Here is a 26,238-nt window from a genome sequence, read left to right as displayed (position 1 = left end):
CACACACACACACACACACACACACACACACACACACACACACACACACACACACACACACACACACAAGCTGCTGTTTGAACGTAAAGATATTCCAACACTCGACTGTGACCCCGATACTTTGGTGAAGTGAAGAAGCGCTGATCTGCATAACGGCTCTTTAACCCGTCTGAAATATTAATACACGCAGAGACTCTCAGTCCGCACGATGTTCAGCAGGGGTTCATATTAGACACTGGATCAGGGCGATGCATTTCATGGGTTTTTTGGGCTAAATACACGTCGGAACTACGAATACACATACTGTACTGTCAAATGGACACTTATAACACTACATGATTTATAAAAGAAAATAATATTAACAAAGTATTGCATGCATTAAGCTTTCACAGAGGCATTGAGGCAAAGGGGAATCACAAAGCCATGTTTTCTTTTATGTTTAATTTCAGAAACTGTCCGAAATAACTACTCTAATTTGACCACAAGACAAATCTTTCCTTCATCGTTTGTCTATTTAATTCACACATGCATTACTTCTTCTAATCTTAAACAGGCAACACTTCACGTTACAGGTCCTGCAAATGCTTTAGTAAGTAGCTGAAAATAAGATATCTGTAATTTGGGAACTTATACCACACTACAGGAAAGGGAAGACCCCAGAAAGCATAATAGGGTCTCTTTAAAGGTCACCTATGTATGCTGTTTTTAGGCAATAGCATGCATAGGTCTCAGATACAAATATATAAAAAACATGTCTATGAAGTGTTTTGCTCAAAATACCAAACAGATCACCGATTCTAGCCATGCCTCATACCCCTCTATTTGACTTCCTGTTTTAAAAGTGCTGATTTGGGTATAAAAGGAGGGGTCTCGAGCTCATGCGGGACCCGGCAGCTACCGTCTAAACTAAATACTGCCGTGATGAAACGCCATATCATGGATTATCAAGGATTCTCTCTGAAACAGTATGGAGCTCAAAGGCTTTCTCTCTTGCCGGTTATACCACAAGGTGAGTTCCTTTTTACTTCCTGCTTCTTCACACACATGCTCTCCAGTACAGGTTAGCTCTGAGTGTTAGCCATGCTAATGTAAACACCGACCATACTACGTCCAAAACAGTCGGGCATTGTTTCTGATAGCAACGTTTCTGATAGGGCCGTGGGTCCACATTTCAGATATTACGTCATATCGGACGCAAATCTGGATCAGCTCCGTTGTTCCCCCGTTTTTAGAGATTTGGGTACGGAGGGAAAGAGAGGGGGTTTTATTTTCTGACGCTGCGTGAGTTCCCCGACACACCGGGGACACACATGTAGAAAAGACATCAAAAAGTGCATTCTGCATGATAGGTCCCCTTTAACTAAAAGGTACCAGTTTATTCTCACCCTCAGATAAATAGATAGAGATTCTTTCGTTATAATCAACAGTGTGTTCAGATATTAATATACGAATACTTAAAAAATGGAATAGAGAAATAACAATTAAAAATCAACTGAAAAAGAGAATGAAGATACTGCAGGAATATAGGCTTATTCTGGAGCATAGACATACTGTATCAGCCCGATCTCACCAGAATGCGTACAAATGACACGATACGCAGAAGTCCGTTTTTGCGTGCATATGATACGCCCACGTTACGTTTGTTAAGAACGTACTGTATGTCAAATACGTTTTTTTTCGACAACTTTCTCCCAAGTTACCTTTGTTATGAGCGTATCTTAAATGCGTTTATTTTCTACATATCTTTTCCATTTATTTAACCCTAACCCAATAAGCTGCTGTGTCATTTATTGCACCGCAAACATTAAAACTGTCATTGGAACGGCGATCAAGCCTGAAGCCACGGAGCTCTTTGTTTTAATGTTTGAGGTGCAATATCAGCGTATCATATGCACGCAGAATCGGACTTCTGCGTATCTATTGCACGACTTTGCAACGTCGTGTCATTTGTACGCATTCTGGTGAGATCAGGTTGGTATCATAGACTGTATATAGGATAGTATATAATTTACAGATATACATAATATTGCTAATTGTTCATGGTTATTAGGAGGAGAAACTCAAACTATCTGATCGCCGCTCCGACTATTTATAGCATTGTGTTTTTTTTATTAAAGGTGGGTTCGGTAATTTTGGAGAAACCAGCTCGAGTGCGGTAGAATTTGAAAATAATACACAACCGGAACAAATCTGCCACTTCCTTCCAGAGCCCCTCCTCCAACACCTCGCACATGACCAATGAGGGCACGAGATAAGTTTGTGCACAGATGGAAGGCTGACAGGCAGGTAGGCCATCCAGTTACTTTAGCCGGGCCGGCTCAGATGATTGGTCGTGCTTTTTACAGCGCCACGGCTTCCACAGATGATATTTTTTATGTAGCCTATTTGTTGTCAAGCACTTCAGATATTCATTGCTATCGGGATGTTAAGAGCATTCCATGGAATATAACAAAAAGTGTATCTCGAGCCGGTTTCTCAAACTTACCTACCCCACCTTTAAGTAAATGAAGGTTAACTTGGACTGAATTTCATGAAAGTGAGTATCTCGAGACATGCATGTAAATATATTATTGGACACGATTAAACATGTTGTCTGTCTCATCATCTTGTTTCTTCTCCTCTCTGATAAACTCATCCTGACCTCTAAAGAACATTTGAGTTATTTCCACTCTGCGACTTTAATAAATGTGATTATCAATCTTAAACTAAGTAGATCCAGAGAGTCCCTCCCTTCATCTGCTGAGCTGGATTTACCTCCGGTGAGAGCAGACATCCAAAAAAAATATTTTAAATAATTAAAAGAGGAACCTTTATGATGATGACTGAACAGATTCAAATTATGAATTGGCTTTTTAATCATCATTAGTTTGTTAAATTCCTACTTTGTTGGTGTTTAAATGTAAGCAGTAAGCACACAGTAGGCTATGCATAACAGGACAAACCACGTCTCTGTCTCTGAGTTAACAAATATTTAATTTCCATCAGAATAACAATCCCTATTTTTATATATCCTTGTAAAATAAAGTATATTTAAAAAAGCTGACGACATGTCCCAGCATTGTTATTTTGGATGCAATAATCAGCATAAAATAAGTAATTTTTAGTCAATATCCTGCAGCCCTGATAGCCTCTGCTCATGAGTGTGCATGTGCATATTTAATTTTTGCCTATGTGTGTGTGTGTGTGTGTGTGTGTGTGTGTGTGTGTGTGTGTGTGTGTGTGTGTGTGTGTGTGTGTGTGTGTGTGTGTGTGTGTGTGTGTGTGTGTGTGTGTGTGTGTGTGTGTGTCCTGTAAGTAGTAGCTTTGTGCCGAGGCAGCAGGAGGATGATCAGCATATTGGAAGTGTTGATGGGCTCTTTCTGTCTCCTCAGGTCTAATTAAAGTCTCACAGTGACCGAGTGCGAAGAACCGTCGGCGTCTCAAACTCAGGATGTCAGACCTGCTTCAGTTTTTTATTCGTTATTCTAAGGTTAAGTCTGCTTTTAAAGTTACAGAAACATTTAAAATCATAAAAAAAAACAACATAATTACCCGCAGGTTTTTAGAAGTGTTCGTATTGAAAGTGAAATACGTCTTTATTTAACATAAATCGCGGTTTCAAACATTTAAGCACTTTTATAAGAATGGAAAATCCTACTTTAAAACATGTATACTTCACATTAATGTATATGCCATATGAAGTGTCTTAACTCTCTACTTGAAAGAGTCCTCTCCTGCTGATGTTCAGGTGTATATCAGTATGTAGTGTCTCTACTTTAAAGAGTCCTCTCCTGGTGATGTTCAGGTGTATATCAGTATGTAGTGTCTCTACTTTAAAGAGTCCTCTCCTGCTGATGATCAGGTGTATATCAGTATGTAGTGTCTCTTCTTTAAAGAGTCCTCTCCTGCTGATGTTCAGGTGTATATCAGTATGTCGTGTCTCTACTTTAAAGAGTCCTCTCCTGCTGATGTTCAGGTGTATATCAGTATGTAGTGTCTCTACTTTAAAGAGTCCTCTCCTGCTGATGTTCAGGTGTATATCAGTATGTAGTGTCTCTACTTTAAAGAGTCCTCTCCTGGTGATGTTCAGGTGTATATCAGTATGTAGTGTCTCTACTTTAAAGAGTCCTCTCCTGCTGATGTTCAGGTGTATATCAGTATGTAGTGTCTCTCCTTTAAAGAGTCCTCTCCTGCTGATGTTCAGGTGTATATCAGTATGTAGAGTCTCTGCTTTAAAGAGTCCTCTCCTGCTGATGTCCAGGTGTATATCAGTATGTAGTGTCTCTACTTTAAAGAGTCCTCTCCTGCTGATGTTCAGGTGTATATCAGTATGTAGTGTCTCTACTTTAAAGAGTCCTCTCCTGCTGATGTTCAGGTGTATATCAGTATGTAGTGTCTATACTTTAAAGAGTCCTCTCGTGCTGATTTTCAGGTGTATGTCAGTATGTAGTGTCTCTACTTTAAAGAGTCCTCTCCTGCTGATGTTCAGGTGTATATCAGTATGTAGTGTCTCTACTTTAAAGAGTCCTCTCCTGCTGATTTTCAGGTGTATATCAGTATGTAGTGTCTCTACTTTAAAGAGTCCTCTCCTGCTGATGTTCAGGTGTATATCAGTATGTAGTGTCTCTACTTTAAAGAGTCCTCTCCTGCTGATGTTCAGATGTATATCAGTATGTAGTGTCTCTACTTTAAAGAGTCCTCTCCTGCTGATGTTCAGGTGTATATCAGTATGTAGTGTCTCTACTTTAAAGAGTCCTCTCCTGCTGATGTTCAGGTGTATATCAGTATGTAGTGTCTCTACTTTAAAGAGTCCTCTCCTGCTGATGTTCAGGTGTATATCAGTATGCAGTGTCTCTACTTTAAAGAGTCCTCTCCTGCTGATGTTCAGGTGTATATCAGTATGTAGTGTCTCTACTTTAAAGAGTCCTCTCCTGCTGATGTTCAGGTGTATATCAGTATGTAGTGTCTCTACTTTAAAGAGTCCTCTCCTGCTGATGTTCAGGTGTATATCAGTATGTAGTGTCTCTACTTTAAAGAGTCCTCTCCTGCTGATGTTCAGATGTATATCAGTATGTAGTGTCTCTACTTTAAAGAGTCCTCTCCTGCTCATGTCCAGGTGTATATCAGTATGTAGTGTCTCTACTTTAAAGAGTCCTCTCCTGCTGATGTTCAGGTGTATATCAGTATGTAGTGTCTCTACTTTAAAGAGTCCTCTCCTGCTGATGTTCAGGTGTATATCAGTATGTAGTCTCTCTACTTTAAAGAGTCCTCTCCTGATGATGTTCAGGTGTATATCAGTATGTAGTGTCTCTACTTTAAAGAGTCCTCTCCTGCTGATGTTCAGGTGTATATCAGTATGCAGTGTCTCTACTTTAAAGAGTCCTCTCCTGCTGATGTTCAGGTGTATATCAGTATGTAGTGTTTCTACTTTAAAGAGTCCTCTCCTGCTGATGTTCAGGTGTATATCAGTATGTAGTGTCTCTACTTTAAAGAGTCCTCTCCTGCTGATGTTCAGGTGTATATCAGTATGTAGTGTCTCTACATGTCTCCATGCTTTAATGTTCAAAAAGCTGCCTGTGCTGCAGCACCTCTTTTCACCCTCTGTCTGAAACCAGAGCCCAGTCTGAACCTGATTGGTTAGCTGGCTGGCTCTGTTGTGATTGGTCAACTGCTTAGAGATGTCCCGCCCCGTAGCCTATCATGTACAATGTGTTGGAGCGCTAGCCAAAAGAAGCTTGTTGTGATGTCACTAAGTAAACAAAGTAGTTCAATGGAGGCGTTTCAGGCCCTGAGAATCACCTGGTAACAACAATTCATAAATGTTATATTCCTGATTATAAAAGCATGAATTTAACCTCAACATGACCAAACCAAATGTCCCTGATTTCCAAAAATATCCCACTCTCTTCAAATTTGACAACTGCTCCTCCACAAGGACCACACTAGACATGTTTAAAGCACTTTAACCTTCACCAATGCAAACAGCACATGATATCATCTTCCCGCTGCAGATGATATTTGTGTAGGAAGTCTGAGTTTCCCCCTCACAGATGTCTACATTTCCCTTCTCTCACTTTACCTGCACCAGCTCTGCAGTAACACTAGAATTATGATCATGTCGGATGGTGTGACCTTTGCATTCAATATGTACTCCGGAAAAAGGGCGGCATCTCATTGGAAAGGCTTTGAATGAATACATTAGACTTAGAGCACCAGTGGGTTTTTTCTGCAGAATATTAATGTGGTGACCAGAGGTGGGAAGTAGTGGAGGACAAATACTTTGTTACTGTACTTAAGTACATTTTTATGATACCAGTACTTTACTTATATTTCTGATTACTTTTTACTTTGACTTCTAACATTTTGAACACAAATACCTGTACTTTCTACTTCTTACATGTTGAACACAAATACCTGTACTTTCTACTTCTCACATGTTGAACACAAATACCTGTACTTTCTACTTCTCACATGTTGAACCCAAATACCTGTACTTTCTACTTCTTACATGTTGAACCCAAATACCTGTACTTTCTACTTCTTACATGTTGAACACAAATACCTGTACTTTCTACTTCTTACGTGTTGAACACAAATACCTGTACTTTCTACTTCTCACATGTTGAACACAAATACCTGTACTTTCTACTTCTTACATGTTGAACCCAAATACCTGTACTTTCTACTTCTCACATGTTGAACTCAAATACCTGTACTTTCTACTTCTTACATGTTGAACTCAAATACCTGTACTTTCTACTTCTTACATGTTGAACTCAAATACCTGTACTTTCTACTTCTTACATGTTGAACTCAAATACCTGTACTTTCTACTTCTTACATGTTGAACTCAAATACCTGTACTTTCTACTTCTCACATGTTGAACTCAAATACCTGTACTTTCTACTTCTTACATGTTGAACTCAAATACCTGTACTTTCTACTTCTTACATGTTGAACTCAAATACCTGTACTTTCTACTTCTTACATGTTGAACTCAAATACCTGTACTTTCTACTTCTCACATGTTGAACTCAAATACCTGTACTTTCTACTTCTTACATGTTGAACCCAAATACCTGTACTTTCTACTTCTTACATGTTGAACTCAAATACCTGTACTTTCTACTTCTTACATGTTGAACTCAAATACCTGTACTTTCTACTTCTTACATGTTGAACTCAAATACCTGTACTTTCTACTTCTCACATGTTGAACTCAAATACCTGTACTTTCTACTTCTTACATGTTGAACCCAAATACCTGTACTTTCTACTTCTCACATGTTGAACTCAAATACCTGTACTTTCTACTTCTTACATGTTGAACTCAAATACCTGTACTTTCTACTTCTTACATGTTGAACTCAAATACCTGTACTTTCTACTTCTTACATGTTGAACTCAAATACCTGTACTTTCTACTTCTTACATGTTGAACTCAAATACCTGTACTTTCTACTTCTTACATGTTGAACTCAAATACCTGTACTTTCTACTTCTTACATTTTGAACCCAAATACCTGTACTTTCTACTTCTCACATGTTGAACTCAAATACCTGTACTTTCTACTTCTCACATGTTGAACTCAAATACCTGTACTTTCTACTTCTTACATGTTGAACTCAAATACCTGTACTTTCTACTTCTTACATGTTGAACTCAAATACCTGTACTTTCTACTTCTCACATGTTGAACTCAAATACCTGTACTTTCTACTTCTTACATGTTGAACACAAATACCTGTACTTTCTACTTCTTACATGTTGAACTCAAATACCTGAACTTTCTACTTCTTACATGTTGAACCCAAATACCTGTACTTTCTACTTCTTACATGTTGAACTCAAATACCTGTACTTTCTACTTCTTACATGTTGAACTCAAATACCTGTACTTTCTACTTCTTACATGTTGAACTCAAATACCTGTACTTTCTACTTCTTACATGTTGAACTAAAATACCTGTACTTTCTACTTCTTACATGTTGAACCCAAATACCTGTACTTTCTACTTCTTACATGTTGAACTCAAATACCTGTACTTTCTACTTCTTACATGTTGAACTCAAATACCTGTACTTTCTACTTCTTACATGTTGAACTAAAATACCTGTACTTTCTACTTCTTACATGTTGAACTAAAATACCTGTACTTTCTACTTCTCACATGTTGAACTCAAATACCTGTACTTTCTACTTCTCACATGTTGAACTCAAATACCTGTACTTTCTACTTCTTACATGTTGAACTCAAATACCTGTACTTTCTACTTCTTACATGTTGAACTAAAATACCTGTACTTTCTACTTCTTACATTTTGAACACAAATACCTGTACTTTCTACTTCTTACATGTTGAACTAAAATACCTGTACTTTCTACTTCTTACATTTTGAACTCAAATACCTGTACTTTCTACTTCTTACATGTTGAACTAAAATACCTGTACTTTCTACTTCTTACATGTTGAACTAAAATACCTGTACTTTCTACTTCTTACAGTTTGAACTCAAATACCTGTACTTTCTACTTCTTACATTTTGAACTCAAATACCTGTACTTTCTACTTCTTACATGTTGAACTCAAATACCTGTACTTTCTACTTCTTACATGTTGAACACAAATACCTGTACTTTCTACTTCTTACATGTTGAACTAAAATACCTGTACTTTCTACTTCTTACATGTTGAACTAAAATACCTGTACTTTCTACTTCTTACATGTTGAACTCAAATACCTGTACTTTCTACTTCTTACATGTTGAACTCAAATACCTGTACTTTCTACTTCCTACATGTTGAACACAAATACCTGTACTTTCTGCTTCTTACATGTTGAACTCAAATACCTGTACTTTCTACTTCTTACACGTTGAACTCAAATACCTGTACTTTCTACTTCTTACATGTTGAACTCAAATACCTGTACTTTCTACTTCTTACATGTTGAACTCAAATACCTGTACTTTCTACTTCTTACATGTTGAACTCAAATACCTGTACTTTCTACTTCTTACATGTTGAACCCAAATACCTGTACTTTCTACTTCTCTCATTTTCCAAACAGGCTGGTTCCTTTAGTCTGAATGTGTGTTTGGTGGCGTGATCATTATTATTTAGAGTCATTGCGTGCCTATTGATTTGAACACGATCCGTGTATCCATCATTTCCTGGTCTTCTCTAAAGAAGAGGGACCAATGGAAACGTTGTCATGTTGCCGTTGTTCACCATGGAAACATTTATTAGCTAACAATGACATTATTGTTCTATTAATATAAAGGGAGGTCAGGTACTCTTTAAAACAGCTGCTAGTTATGGGTACTTTTTACTGAAGTACATTTCAAAGCCTCTTTACTTTTACTTGAGTAAAGAAGTTTAGTCAGTACTTCTACTTTTACCAGAGTATTTTTAAACACGAGTATCTGTACTTCTACTTGAGGAAAGGATGTGTGTACTTCTACTTGAGTAAAGGATGTACTTTTGCCGTCTCCGAGGGTGGTTCCAAACTTGTGGGTGGAGACAAAATGTAATGTAATAATGTTATCAACGTATCGTATAACTCGTATAACTGTGTTTTGTATTTGCAGGCTTTTATTTATAAGTTAAGATAAGAGGTACTTTATTGATCGCAAATTGGGAAATGTTTATGTTGCAGCAGCATAAAAAGACAAGGCATTGCAGAATGAAAATTAAAAAGACTAGAATTAATCAAGAAAGTAGAAATATAAATGTTGAATTTACAAATGAACAATAACAAAATATAAAGCAAGTTATTATATATACATAAGTAAGTAAAAGACCTTTACATGTTAGGATCTAATGTGTGCCTATTTATTCAGATGCTCCTGGTCCAGAACCAGATCTATAATCTCCTTCTGAACAATGCTCTCCATATTCTCTCTCTCCGTCTCCCTCTCTTTGGTTTCTCTCTAGTCCTGACCCTGTAAGTGGTGAGTTTCAGGATCTCCAGAGTTGTCAGTTCCTGTTACTGCTGAGCGAGCTTAATGAGAGCAGAGAGACGGAGGGCATGAAAGGGGAAGATAGACGAAGAGAAGGAGAGGAAGAAGTGAGTGAAGCACGAGCAGCAGAACAAGTACAGAGAACAGGAAGAGAGCGAGAGAGAGAAGACAGAACTGAGCTAATGATATTCAGAGAAAGGGCCTTTTGCTTTGCTTCCGGAAAGCAACAAGTACTTATATAAAAAGAGCTTGTTTGACCCTATACAAAATGGCGTAGTGTTTTTAGCATCTATTTTGTCAGGATTTAGTTTCTAAAATGTGTAAATATGTACATTTGATTTGAATGTAACTTAATCTATAGGACCCCTTTCCTTTATAGGCACTTTCACACCGCAGTACTTTTCCCACTTTAGTTCCGATATAGTTCCGAAATGCTGCGTTCACACCAAAAACATACGGAACTAGAATTAGTTCATGAGAACCTTTTTCCCCCCCTTTTCCGTCCCTGCCAGAGAGCAGAGACGGAAAAGGGGGGGAAAAAGGTTCCTGCTTCTGATTGGCGGGGCGGATTGCAAACCACGCCCTGTAAAACTCCCAAAAGGTTTTGTGAAGCCGCCATTTTATTTGCTGGCATTAGCATTATTAGCATTAGCATTAGCCCCGCGCACCAACGCAGAGAGACTAATTTATGGAAACACAAAATAAAACATGGGAGCGGTGGAGATGAGGAGGTGTCGGCGTTCTGGCGATTTACTCTGAAGGCTTCAGTAGAAGCTGCTGGGAGTCCCAGCAGCTTCTACTGAAGCCATTTCTGGGGACTTCCGGCCGGGTACTCCGGGTGGCAGTATACGCCGTGAAGTTGTTTGCGGCCTGCCAGTAAACCCAAAGCAGAAGAAGAAGAAGTGGCGTCAGCGGCTTCATTCGCGTATACTTCCCTCAGGGAACTTATTCCGGTGTGAACGCAATCTGTACTTAGTTCATGAGAACTAAAGAGTTCTCGTGAACTAAGTTCTGATGAACCTTTGTGGGAAAAGTACTGCGGTGTGAAAGTGCCTCTTTTATGACATTACTGATTTATGTATTTGTGCCTGTCTCTATAGAGCGTCCTAAAACTCGGACGGTTCCTTCGACAAAAACGCAATGCAATTTCTCCATAGGATTTTGGAAAATAGCTGGAAATAAGATCTGTGGTTGAAACGCATTCAAGAGACGGATCACGTTTTGTTCAGCTGGATAATCTCCATTCCCTACTTTTATAATTTTCGAATCATAAATCGAACTACAGCCGGGTCGCTGCTTCAACGTCACGCCAACTTCAGATCCATATTCAAACATACAGATTCTAAATGGTACGAGTTGAAGCGTTTGTTTGAACAGTCTGCAGGAGGCAGGGACTTGCTTTCAAGCAGAACAGAAACTAACTTAGAGGAGTGTTTACGTGTTCGGCGTAATGACGTACAACGACATCCACGACTTCTGTAGTCCTATTAAGCCACTTGGTAACAACCATCGTTTCTCAGACACGTCCACTCTTCAGAAATCACCAGTGGGGTCACTGCTGATGGATTTAATGTCGTAGAACAAAACGTGATCCGTCTCTTCAATTTGTCTCAACCACACACAGTTCAGATATTATCCAAAACCCTATGGAGAGATCCCATTGGCTCTGAGACGAGGGAACAGGAAGTGGTGAAATGCTAACTCACTTCCGGGTTTTAGGACTCGTCCCTGTGGCACTCTGTTTTTGTTCAGAATTCTTAGAAGAAATTCAGAATTCCGACAGTTTTAAGAATTCTGATTTGATAAAAAAAGATTCTGATTATTTTCTTAAAATGTCGACTATTTTAATAAATCAGATTTTTCTTTTCAAATTTCATTTTTTTCTTCAGCATTTTGACTTCTATATGATTATTAAATCCTGTCTTCAATTATATTCAAACATTTTTTTAATTCTGACTTTAATCACAGAATTCAAATCGCTTTTCTCAGAATTTTGACCTTTTTAAGAATTAAGACTTGATTTTCTAAAGTTTTTTCAGAACTACATTTTAAGTCTAAAAACTCTTGGCCCTAATCGTTTTCCGTAATTTATTTTTCTGCATTGAAAAAAGCCTAGAAAATGTTGTAAGTAAGAAAACAAAACATATTCTGATGCTGATTGATCCGTTTCTGATCTTGCAACACACACACACACACACACACACACACACACACACACACACACACACACACACACACACACACACACACACACACACACACACACACACACACACACACACACACACACACACACACACACACACACACACACACACACACACACACACACACACACACACACACACACACACACACTGACTGAAGCAGCCCTTATTATCTGCGGTAGACCAACCTTGTTAACCCTGGCTTGTAAAAAGACAACAGAGCAGTGCAAACAGGAGGAAGGGAGAGATTGAGAGAGAGAGAGAGAGAGAGAGAGAGAGAGAGAAAGAGAGAGAGAGAGCTGATGAAATGCGGCGGCACACTTTGTCGAACCACCAACAGATTCTCTCTCTCTCTCTCTCTCTCTCTCTCTCTCTCTCTCTCTCTCTCTCTCTCTCTCTCTCTCTCTCTCTCTCTCTTTCTCTCTCTCGCTCATTGTTTTCAAAGCACCATGTTTCGAGAGGGTAAACCTACTTAGCAACATATCGACCATCTGATTGATCTCTGCTGATTGCTTCAACAATCAAATATATAATCGATTCACTAACATGCTACAGATGCAACTACTCAATTATATGAAGGATGCTTGACACACACTAACAGTTAGTTATTAAATGTCTTAGTTGAATTCTGATTGACCAATTTGGACATTTCATAGGTTGTTTGGATACACTAACACAGGAGAGACACTACATACTGATATACACCTGAACATCAGCAGGAAAGGACTCTTTAAAGTAGAGACACTACATACTGATATACACCTGAACATCAGCAGGAGAGGACTCTTTAAAGTAGAGACACTACATACTGATATTCACCTGAACATCAGCAGGAGAGGACTCTTTAAAGTAGAGACACTACACACTGATATACACCTGAACATCAGCAGGAGAGGACTCTTTAAAGTAGAGACACTACATACTGATATTCACCTGAACATCAGCAGGAGAGGACTCTTTAAAGTAGAGAGACTACATACTGATATACACCTGAACATCAGCAGGAGAGGACTCTTTAAAGTAGAGACACTACATACTGATATACACCTGAACATCAGCAGGAGAGGACTCTTTAAAGTAGAGACACTACATACTGATATTCACCTGAACATCAGCAGGAGAGGACTCTTTAAAGTAGAGACACTACACACTGATATACACCTGAACATCAGCAGGAGAGGACTCTTTAAAGTAGAGACACTACATACTGATATACACCTGAACATCAGCAGGAGAGGACTCTTTAAAGACACTACATACTGATATACACCTGAACATCAGCAGGAGAGAACTCTTTAAAGTAGAGACACTACATAATGATATACACCTGAACATCAGCAGGAGAGGACCCTTTAAAGTAGAGACACTACATACTGATATACACCTGAACATCAGCAGGAGAGGACTCTTTAAAGTAGAGACACTACATACTGATATACACCTGAACATCAGCAGGAGAGGACTCTTTAAAGTAGAGACACTACATACTGATATACACCTGAACAACAGCAGGAGAGGACTCTTTAAAGTAGAAACACTACATACTGATATACACCTGAACATCAGCAGGAGAGGACTCTTTAAAGTAGAGACACTACATACTGATATACACCTGAACATCAGCAGGAGAGGACTCTTTAAAGTATTGACACTACATACTGATATACACCTGAACATCAGCAGGAGAGGACTCTTTAAAGTAGAAACACTACATACTGATATACACCTGAACATCAGCAGGAGAGGACTCTTTAAAGTAGAGACACTACATACTGATATACACCTGAACATCAGCAGGAGAGGACTCTTTAAAGTATTGACACTACATACTGATATACACCTGAACATCAGCAGGAGAGGACTCTTTAAAGTAGAAACACTACATACTGATATACACCTGAACATCAGCAGGAGAGGACTCTTTAAAGTAGAAACACTACATACTGATATACACCTGAACATCAGCAGGAGAGGACTCTTTAAAGTAGAAACACTACATACTGATATACACCTGAACATCAGCAGGAGAGCACTCTTTAAAGTAGAGACACTACATACTGATATACACCTGAACATCAACAGGAGAGGACTCTTTAAAGTAGAGACACTACATACTGATATACACCTGAACATCAGCAGGAGAAGACTCTTTAAAGTCGAGACACTACATACTGATATACACCTGAACATCAGCAGGAGAGCACTCTTTAAAGTAGAGACACTACATACTGATATACACCTGAACATCAACAGGAGAGGACTCTTTAAAGTAGAGACACTACATACTGATATACACCTGAACATCAGCAGTAGAGGACTCTTTAAAGTAGAGACACTACATACTGATATACACCTGAACATCAGCAGGAGAGGACTCTTTAAAGTAGAGACACTACATACTGATATATACCTTAAAATAAGCAAACTAGTGCCCCTTTAAGTACAGTACTTGATTAAAAGCACTTCCACCACTGAGTACCACAACTTTTACATGATATTCCAGATGCAATTATAGCAAAAACACTATTTATTGATTTATATGCCTATAATTATAACAGTAATCCATGTGAGCTTCCCTCTACTGAATCTGTTTCCATCCAATTAAGTACTCTACTTGATTTCAGGAGGCATTGTTTAACCCAGCGTGATTCCAAACATTTATCCAGCTCAGGTGTCATTGAGCGAAAGATTCTGCGTGACCCTGAGCTCTGACCTCTGACAGGAATCAATGAAGAATCACATTACACTTAAACTGTGAGGAGAAAGACTCTCAGAGCAAAGGGGCCGAATTAGCTCTGATTACAAAGAAAAGACACAGAGACAAAGATGTTTCATGAGTGTGTGTGTGTGTGTGTGTGTGTGTGTGTGTGTGTGTGTGTGTGTGTGTGTGTGTGTGTGTGTGTGTGTGTGTGTGTGTGTGTGTGTGTGTGTGTGTGTGTGTGTGTGTGTGTGTGTGTGTGTGTGTGTGTGTGTGTGTGTGTGTGTGTGTGTGTGTGTGTGTGTGTGTGTGTGTGTGCGTGTGTGTGTGTGTGTGTGATAGAAACAGACAATGTGTGTTAGAGATGGGTTGGTTACAGTGGTGTAAATTAGTATATTATTCTGAAATGGACCAATCTGCACAATGGCTACTTTCACTATATTTTGATGAGAATACTTTTCTACTTTCACTTGAGGAACATTTTGAATGCAGGACTTTTACTGAAACAGAGTATTCCTACACTCTGGTACTTCTACTTTTACTCAAGTACAACATCTGAGTACTTCTACTTTTACTCAAGTAGGCCTACAACATCTGAGTACTTCTACTTTTACTCAAGTACAACATCTGAGTACTTCTACTTTTACTCAAATACAAGATCTGAGTACTTCTACTTTTACTCAAGAACAAGATCTGAGTACTTCTACTTTACTCAAGAACAAGATCTGAGTACTTCTACTTTTACTCAAGTACAAGATCTGAGTACTTCTACTTTTACTCAAGTACAAGATCTGAGTACTTCTTTCATCTTCAGTTGTTCATTAAAGTGGTTGTGTAAGCCGGATGTATGAATAAAGCTGCTTTCTGTCAGAGATCTGGAGTACACACACACACACACACACACACACACACACACACACACACACACACACACACACACACACACACACACACACACACACACACACACACACACACACACACACACACACACACACACACACACACACAGTGCAGTGACAATGCAGTGACAATGCAGAGGGATAACAATGCCTTCCAAGGCAATGGGATATATTTGGTTGAGAGAGAGACATGTAAAGAAAGCAGAGGATAAAAAGAGCAGCGGAGCCACGGATGGAAATAGAAAGCGAGAGAATTCAAAAGAGAGGAGATGAAGTAAAGTAGAAAAGGTTAGAGGACTCACGGAGGCAGGTGTTCTCCGTGAAGAACTCGGTGAGCTTGTCACAATCGTCCTTGTTGTTCCCGCTGTTGTTGCAGTCGCAGAACGGAGAGACGCTGATTTTAGCAGAGCGCAGGTAGTTGGGAGTCATCACGGTGCCTGGAGCAGGAACAGAGAGAGAGTCCTCAGTATTCAGTCAGGCAGTATTCAATGGATTACATGTAACAGGATACTCAGGATACACAAGATAACCCTTACAGTTTGAACTCCCGATGGGCTGAAGTCTTAGGGGAATCACAACTCTTATTTTGATCCTAAACATGTCAGGACTCGATTCAACATTCTCAATATACCTAAAAAAACACACGGACATGTTCAAATCGTCCAAGCCATTTATTAGCTATTGATCGCATATGCTAATCACCACGACTTATTCTAATTGTGCAAATTGTCCAACAAGTGAGCATCCGGTTAGCATCCGGTTAGCATACATTTCTGAAGTCAAACCTATCTGTCTGTAACAACACCAATATGCTGCTGGATTTCAACTCAATAAAGAATATGTAAACCCCCTTTAGACTCAGCTATTCTGCTCCTTCTGGGTTAAAAGAGGAATTTAACCATAACGAAGTGACATCTTGTGTTCTCCCTCTCCATGTGCTGAAGTCTCTGCAGGAGGCTTTAATGCAGAGGATGACGAGTTGGCCTGAGAGGGAAGGTAAATCACCTCAGTCCGTGATTTCTCTCCCACCAATAGGTTGCTCTCTTGATCTGGCTGCCCTCCAAAAAACAGGCCTTTCAGTTTTGCAGTATGCAGAAAGCCTTGGTGCTGTGTGGACAGTGTGTGTGTGTGTGTGTGTGTGTGTGTGTGTGTGTGTGTGTGTGTGTGTGTGTGTGTGTGTGTGTGTGTGTGTGCGTGTGCGTGCGTGCGTGCGTGTGGGTGTGTGTGTGTGTGTGTGTGTGGTCTCGTTAAGTGACTTGATTGTATCGACTCTTGACGGTGCAGTCGTGTTAAGGACATAATGTGACAGTGATTGTCACAGAATGATTGAAATGGGGTTAAACCAGGATTTAGATTTATGAGATTTGGTAAAATTTCTATAAAAGTTTTGATTGACTTTGTGTTCACCGAATGATGCAAGACACGGATTGGCCATCCTTGTGTTCTGGAGAATCACAGAACGGCCGTAAGTCCAGGGCAGCTGACGGCCCGGCAGGATGATTATATTTAATATTTTCTAAGAGGCAACAACACTAATACAATCGTTTGGTAAGTACTGGCCAATGGAAAATATCTTCTATAGTATTATGAGTTCAGATTCATGCGCTCCTATATGCTAGGAAAAACTATATATTATTTTCAGCTGACATGAAGGGGTCGTACAGATGCTGAAAAAGTGCTCAAGCCCAATCTTGTACACATGCCTAATGTTCAAATTGCAACGAGGGTTGTGTCCAGAGTATAAAGTCACTTTTTCAAGTCGGACACAGGCTGTGATGCACCCTGGTGAGTGCACATCTTATTAGTTAAAAGCCAGAATATGAAGTAATAACCAAGCAGAGTTTGGGGTGGTTACACAGCATCTGTGGTTTTCAGCAGATCTAATGAAGCGAAACAGTGAGGAATAAACGGCGCTGCACATCTCAGAGGCTGCAGGTTCATCGTGAAGTGATGGAGCTTGTTGTACTATAAAGCAGCAGCTCAGCAGATACTGTGAGAGTCTCCTAGCCGCCACTCGGTGACAATATTTGACCTTCCCACAAAAAAAAAGAAAATCCTCAGAGTCCTGGAGTCAAAGTTCTGAGATGAATCTGACCAATAGGAGCGACTCACCGACGATACCGGAGTAGGACAGCAGGCAGTCGGCGTAGTTCTCTTTCAGACAGCCGGACAGAGAGCGAGGCTCCGGCTGGCAGTTCACGAAGAAATCAGCCAGTCGTGACCTGAAACACACACACACACACACACACACACACACACACACACACACACACACACACACACACACACACACACACACACACACACACACACACACACACACACACACACACACACACACACACACACACACACACGATAATACTTTATTGGTCTGATCAAGTCTGAAATGTTGCATCACAGCAGCTCCATGTGTAACATCAACATAGACAGATATTGTATATATAGTACATGAAAAACAAACATTGAACATAACAGCACAATCAGTGAGAGCTGCTCAAAGAGACCTCAGCGTGCATCTGATCTGGATTCAGCTCTGAGTTCACTGAGAGGATGGACTGGAGCTCAAAGGATGCTTCAGGCTGACTTTAGTGAATCTCCATTAGATGGTAGGAGTTCGTATTCTCTGTTCAGAGCATGCTTTGGGTCCTAGGTGTTGTTGGACAGCCTCTCAGGTTATTATGGTATCCTGAGTCATAAAGTGTCTGACAGGGTGATTACAGCTCCAATAGATTTTAAATGAAGGAGCTCAGATGTGATGTGTGCAAAATGGCCGAACCAAATACGCGCAAGTTATTTCTCTCGATGTGATTAACCTTCAAAATGTCCGCCATGACCGACATACATTTGCTTTATTGGTTTTAATGAATGAGGCTAAAGGCACTTGTTGTGTTTTCATTTACTGCCTTCACAAATGTTTGTTCACACTTATGCCACGGATGCAGTGGCACGTGAAATTGAAATGGAGTTTGGATACTCCATTAATTCGCCCTTCGAAGTGAGGCTGAGTGTGAGATGCTGCTGCTTTGACACAAAACAAAAGCTTTTACAACTTGGTGGAAATATATCTGTTTGCTTTGCATCATTCCTTTTTTAATTGTTGAGATATTTACCAACGAGAACTGTGATAACATAAGATGTGGAGGATCACAGATTGGAAATAAACTCCTCATTCAGACCTTGTTATCAAAATTAGGGGGAAAGTTGAGGTAGTAGTGAGTGACCAAAGAAAGTATTAGGCGCTTTCACACCGGAGTACTTTTCCCAGTGTAGTTCCGATAGTTCTTGAAATGTTGCGTTCACACTAAAAAGATCCGGAACTAGAACTTAGTTCATGAGAACCTTTTCACCCCCTTTCAGTCCCTGCTAGAGAGCAGGTACTTTCATGGAGAGAAAAAGGTTCCCATGTCTGATTGGCTGGGCGGATTGCAAACCACGCCCCGTGAAACTCGGAAAGGTTTTGTGAAGCCGCCATTTTATTTGCTGGTATTAGCATTATTAGCATTAGCACAGCGCAGAAACGCAGAGAGACTAACTTATGGCAACACAAAAGGAAACATGGGAGCGGTGGAGATGAGGAGGTGTCAGCGTTCTGGCGATTTACTCTGAAGGCTTCAGTAGAAGCTGCTGGGAGTCCCAGCAGCTTCTACTGAAGCCAGTCCCAAACTCCGGGGACTTCCGGCCGGGGACTCCGGGTGGCAGTATACGCCGTGAAGTTGTTTGCGGCCTGCCAGTAAACCCAAAGCAGAAGAAGAAGAAGTAACGTCAGCGGCTTCATTTGCCTAATCCTCCCTCAGGGACTTATTCCGGTGTGAACGCGATCTGTACTTAGTTCATCAGAACTCTTTAGTTCATCAGAACTAAAGAGTTCTGATGAACTAAGTACGGCAAAGTACTTGGTGTGAAAGCGCCTAATGATGTTCTTGGACACATTTAGAAATATGCATTTGGTTTCTCAACACAAAAAATTATAGTAAATAGTAAAAAATGCGTAATTACATCAATACAAAGCCTAAAAGAGTTCTATAATTCCTGTTTATTTAATGTGTAACCATGTTGTTTTCCTAGAAAAATGTCTCCACAGACACTAACGGCGGTCCGTTAAAGGGTTATATTCAGAATAAACACTGGAATTCATATTTGGCTTTAATCTGGCATTTGAAAAACACTGTCTATACGTTTTGTATGTTACAGGAACACAGCGCTTTAGTTGTTGAATCAAGCTGGAAACGAACACGATAGTTCGCTCACGTTGTCAGAAAGCAGTGATTTATGTGAGGGTTAGTCTTCATCAGGGCTCTCAAGTTTTGAACAGAGTTCAGAGTGAGATTTTGGCAGCGGTGTTTGGTACTCCAACTTCTGGCTCCCCTCAAAGTTCCCATGACGCCCTCTGTACCGCGAATGTCAACGGGGGGCGGGGGGGGATTGCTAGTGAAGTACACGCGTCTCAAACAAGCCTAGTTTGTTTACAAGATTGCGACGCGACTTGGTGATACCCTGGAAAGAAATCTCTGCGTGAGAAATACAAGGTGTGGCGTGTGAGCGTGTGAATGGAGTGAAATGCGTGAGACTTGAGAGCTCTGCTTCATTATCTTTAACAAAAGTAAAAGCCATCCTGAAATCTTCCGTACAGTGTGGCTCGATCATCTTATCAGTTGATAAGCTATTTTCGTATCGCTCTATGGGGCATTATAGCTCGCCATGCTGCTCTGCTGGCGCTGTGTTTAGCATGATTAGCACGTTGCTTTTACCCACCAGGTAAAGAGTTTGAAGCCACGACAACACATGTGTTACAAGAACCAGCTCTGAACAACTCCAGCAGTGTTTACAAAACTCCCCAAACACTTGTGAAATCTTTGTTTTGCATTTCAAGAACACGGTTTGGAGGAGAGCAGCTTTTCTCTTATCTTGTCCATATCATATTCTATTGACATGTAGATAGACTTCTTCACTATTTTTTATTTTTTATTGTATCATATATGTTGCATTGTTGGAGGAGATCAGGTCAGGAGAATTTCATTGCCATTTCTACCCTGTAGCTTATGTGTATATGACATTAAAACCTTTGAAAACCTTTGAACATGTTGAACCCATGCACTCACAGTGTATCTCATCTCAGCAGTCTGCTGCAGTGTGTAGTGAAAGTTGTCAACAGCAGCGCTACACTCCACCTGACATATGGTGAGGGAGCTGCTGCTGGAAATGCACGGCTCTAATCTCTCTGTGCTGACTGACAAATGGACTGGGAGGAAGCTGCGGTGCAGAGAAACCTGTGGTTCAGCCCCGAGCGTCTGTCTGACGGAGAGACAGAGAAACAAGACAGAGATAGAAAGTCTCAGAGTAGACCAACCTCATGGTGAGTAGAGAGAGAGAGAGAGAGAGAGAGAGAGAGAGAGAGAGAGAGAGAGAGAGAGACCTGAGGCCACGCAGCAAATGGAGCTCATTTATGATGCCTAATGCTTCCATTTAATCCCAGAGAGCCACAGGACCCGCAGGACACACACACACACACACACACACACACACACACACACACACACACACACACACACACACACACACACACACACACACACACACACACACACACACACACACACACACACACACACACACACACACACACACACACACACACACACACACACACACACACACACACACACACACACACACACACACATTGACAGACACCATCTATCACTGAATTGCTGATTCTGTTTCTTTGCATGTGTTTAAGGCCCCGTCCACACGGACATGAAACGGTTTGTATCTGCTACAGTTCTCTATCGTATGGGCAGTTCGTTCACACGAGGCCGTAACGGAACCGGGGAAACGGAGCCCTCAAAGGGTAACGGGTCCCAAGGTGGGTAGGTCTGCGGACGTAACGCTCTGGGGGGCCAAACGGCTCCGTGTGTACGACCTTTACGCCATAGCCCCGCCTCTCCCCACCTCTCCCCACCTCTCCTGCTCACCCCCGCGTCACCCGTGTCATTGCTGATGTGTTTCGCAAACAACAACAACAACAACAACAATAACAACAACAGTGTCCCGAGTGTTCCGAGCCAGGTCCCGGTATCTTGCAGGACAGTGCACCCAGCAGGAGCCTCCAGCAGACCCCACCGCACGGTTCCCTCGTCCCTTGGTAGAGGCGGAGAGGTGGGTGTTTTTCATCTGCTGCTGGACTACCGGGGAGAACGTCCTGCTCGGGAGCCAGGCTCAGAGTTAGTGGCAGCTGCCTTTTACAGCAGGAGCACACGCTCGCCTCGGGGAGGGAGAAAAAGAGAAACAGAGGCCGCCTCTCCCCACCTCTGCTGCTCACCCCCGTGTCACAGCTGAATCCCCCACGGAGAAAAAACAGGAGGGCAACCAGGCAACCATGGCAACCATGCTCGGGTGGTCTTATTCGCAGCTTTTCTTGAGCCGATACCGTGTGGACGAAATACTTTTTTGATATCGAATTCGGATCGTTCTCCGTTTCGTCTCCGTGTAGATGCAGCCTAAGTATGTGTGTTAACTAGCCTCTAACATTTGGTTTGTCACAGTCAAATGACTTCACGTCACCACCGCTAAGCTAAAGGTGGCTAATGTTGGGCTATAAAGGAACTACAGCACGGTCACATGACTTCACGTCACCACCGCTAAGCTAAAGGTGGCTAATGTTGGGCTATAAAGGAACTACAGCACGGTCACATGACTTCACGTCACCACCGCTAAGCTAAAGGTGGCTAATGTTGGGCTATAAAGGAACTACAGCACGGTCACATGACTTCACGTCAGCACCGCTAAGCTAAAGGTGGCTAATGTTGGGCTATAAAGGAACTGCAGCACGGTCACATGACTCCACGTCACCACCTCTAAGCTAAAGGTGGCTAATGTTGGGCTATAAAGGAACTACAGCACGGTCACATGACTTCACGTCACCACCGCTAAGCTAAAGGAGGCTAATGTTGGGCTTTAAAGGAACTACAGCACGGTCACATGACTTCACGTCAGCACCGCTAAGCTAAAGGTGGCTAATGTTGGGCTATAAAGGAACTGCAGCACGGTCACATGACTCCACGTCACCACCTCTAAGCTAAAGGTGGCTAATGTTGGGCTATAAAGGAACTACAGCACGGTCACATGACTTCACGTCACCACCGTTAAGCTAAAGGTGGCTAATGTTGGCCAGGATGACGTTTAGTCGTCTCACTTAGACACTTGTTAGCAACCTCTGTTTTTAAAATCACCAGAGGGGTATTTACTGACGTATTTTATGTCGTAGGACAAAGTGTCTTCAGCTTTTGTTAACCACAGACCTTATTTCAGGCTAACAACCAGCCCTCGTCTGTATTGTCGGTAAAAGTACCCTCAGTGTTTCCTACCTGCAGATGTAGTTGGTCTTGCAGGACGCCTGCAGCTCCAGACAGTTTGGTTTCTGCTTCTCTTCGTAGGAGCAGACGGGCACGATGGTCTGCCGCCGGCGCTCAGAGCAGGCTGACTGGTCGCTCACCGGACACGAGCAGTACAGCATCCCATAACTGTGCTTCGGAGGAACCTGAGGGACACAAGAGTCACACATTAACTGGAGCGCTGGAGAAGTGGAGAGCAAGAACGTCCTTCTCTTTCCTGTTGAATAACTTCCTGCTGTATTCATGAAACTTAGAGGAAGGATGAAGCATCGGCCAAGGAAGAACCATTACATTCTGGATCCAAATCAAAAGCCGGACACAAAGTTGTTGGTCCCCTTCACCTGCTGGAGTTCAGCGAACAGAGTACTTTTTATTATATCCAGGTTTTCAGATCTCATCAGACACCACCGTGTTTCTCATCAACGTGAAATAGACAGAATGACTTTCTCTTTCAACACCACTCTGACTTTTGACTCTTCATCTGAATTGTAATTATCATTTTGGTTTTGGAAATCACTTTCTATCTTTCTATCTGAAGTGTTAGGATGTGCTGGCAGGAGAGCTGCTTTCCCAAAACACAAACATTACTAAAACCCATGGGGGGGAGGGGAATATACAAATCATATTAATGATGCCGAGCAGAAACACACACACGGACTGCAGGTCTGTTCTCTATGAGTCCACTGTCAACCTTTTTCTTTGGATATTCTGTCAATAAAGTTTGTTTTTTTTGGTTGAAAAAAACAGTGGCTAATTCTGTACATCAGAGGATTACGGCCCGTCTACACTACAGGCATGAACAAATCTTGAAGCTGGGCGTGTCTGAAGCTTGGCGATTTTTTGTGAGCAACCAATCACATGAATCTCCCGCCCCCGACATACAAAGCAATAGCAATGTTAAAACGAAGTAAACTGGATATAAACTCTCCAAACAGGCGAAAAACCTATCAGTTTCACCCACTGTCTCTGCCACCTCCCTCCATGCCTGGTTCCTCCGGTTTGTATCCCGGTAAATAGTTCTGGTCGTAAAGAACCGGGTGATTTGCTACCGTAATATCTCGTTTGGAATATGAGGAAATGAACTGCGGTCTGGCTCTCCCAGCTTGCACGCGGTTTGATTGGCTGCGCTTGCACTGGCGGGATTTGCATAAACGGGATTTGATTGGCTGATGCCGATAGATGCTCGTGATGCTTGTAAAGCCATGCCATGCTACCCACAATGCAGTTCGGCGAAGATTAAAAATCTTCTACGTCACCCCATTCAAGTGAATGGGCGAAGCGTTGAAAGCATTTTTTGATGCCTGTAGTGTAGACGTACCGTTAGTGTGACATGTGCTTTTTTTTAAAGATCTGATCAAAAGTGAATTATGAGAAAAAGAAAACAGATTTTTTTGCTGAAAAATCTTGGAATTCTGACTTTTTTCTATGAATTCTGACTGAATCAAAACGGAAATGTAAAACTCAGAGAGGACTGGAAAAAGTTCCAATAGAGTATTTTAAGACTGTAGTATTTGTACTTGTACTGAAGTAGAGTATCTGATTACTTCTTCCAACCCTGTTTATAGTGTAGTCACACATTAGGGGCTATAATAGAAGAATGTCATCATAGTTTTATCCCCGAAGCTTTAGGCGCTTAAGACTGTTTACACAAAGTTGTCTGCAGTGATGAAAGAAAACACAATCACAACGAGACGAACGCTGTCATGCCATCTCTGCTTTCCACTTATTCATGTTGAAGCAATCCCAGTTAAGTTATTCCAAAGGGACGTGATGGGAGCTGGGTTGTAATTACAATATTTTTCTTCACACAATATGCCACAGACGGCGAAAACAGCTTTTGTGTTTGATGACTGAATCGATGTCAAAGCTCGGCGCTGGAAAAGCAAACTCTGAACAAAAAGACCCGGCATGATTATTTATTGGACTTTTTGACAACCCGTCTGACTTCAGAATTAATATTCCTTTTGAAGCTGGTGTGCATTCGGCTTTTATCAGATATCAGTCGCTTGGAAAACCTCCAGCAGCACGTGGGCTTTTCAGAGTTTTGATTCTTTTTTTGTATAAGCTCGTATCAGAAGTGGCTTCAATCAATCAATCAATCAATCAATCAATCAATCAATCAATCAATCAATCAATCAATCAATCAACAACTTTATTAATCCTGCAAGGTAGGAACATACTGGATGTGGATCATTCCAATGTACACTATCTATAGTTCAGAGCATCACAATCAATAAATAAGTAGATAAATAATCAAGTTAAAAAACCTTTCAAGAATTTTAAAGTTTGAGTGCTGAGGGGATGAATGATTTTGAAAAGCGATGTGTTTTAAGAGCAGGCAGAGCATATCTACGCCCTGATGGCAACAGAGGAAATGAATCTGCAAGAACATGACCTGGAGCTGGTTACAAAAGGAGTTTAAGTCTCTCTGTGTTCACACTTCAGAGGTGGGAAGTAGTGATGTACAAATACTTTGTTACTGCGCTTATGTACATTTATCTGGTATCAGTACTTTACTCCACTACTTATGACTTTGACTTCTTACATGTTGAACACAAATACCTGTACTTTCTACTTCTTACATTTTGAACTCAAATACCTGTACTTTCTACTTCTTACATGTTGAACACAAATACCTGAACTTTCTACTTCTTACATGTTGAACACAAATACCTGAACTTTCTACTTCTTACATGTTGAACACAAATACCTGTACTTTCTACTTCTTACATGTTGAACACAAATACCTGTACTTTCTACTTCTTACATGTTGAACACAAATACCTGTACTTTCTACTTCTTACATGTTGAACACAAATACCTGTACTTTCTACTTCTTACATGTTGAACACAAATACCTGAACTTTCTACTTCTTACATGTTGAACACAAATACCTGTACTTTCTACTTCTTACATGTTGAACACAAATACCTGAACTTTCTACTTCTTACATGTTGAACTCAAATACCTGTACTTTCTACTTCTTACATGTTGAACACAAATACCTGTACTTTCTACTTCTCACATGTTGAACTCAAATACCTGTACTTTCTACTTCTTACATGTTGAACACAAATACCTGTACTTTCTA

General features: G+C 40.9%; 1 protein-coding gene across 2 annotated transcripts in view; it reads right to left on the bottom strand.

Moving 5' to 3' along the window:
• The window catches only part of gfra1a (gdnf family receptor alpha 1a), a 145,131-nt gene that overhangs the window by 19,149 nt on the left and 99,744 nt on the right, over positions 1-26,238 (bottom strand). For both annotated transcript variants that reach the window (XM_079689330.1, XM_079689331.1), the window contains 3 exons: positions 23,120-23,292; positions 17,865-17,974; positions 16,055-16,189 (listed from right to left, as the gene is read on the bottom strand). In XM_079689330.1, coding sequence (XP_079545456.1) covers positions 16,055-16,189; positions 17,865-17,974; positions 23,120-23,292 — 418 coding nt within the window. The remainder of the gene's footprint in view (positions 1-16,054; positions 16,190-17,864; positions 17,975-23,119; positions 23,293-26,238) is intronic.

This window comes from Notothenia rossii, assembly GCF_949606895.1.
Source record: "Notothenia rossii genome assembly, chromosome: 6".
Taxonomy (NCBI): Eukaryota; Metazoa; Chordata; class Actinopteri; order Perciformes; family Nototheniidae; genus Notothenia; species Notothenia rossii.
This window is presented reverse-complemented; position numbering and strand designations above follow the sequence as displayed.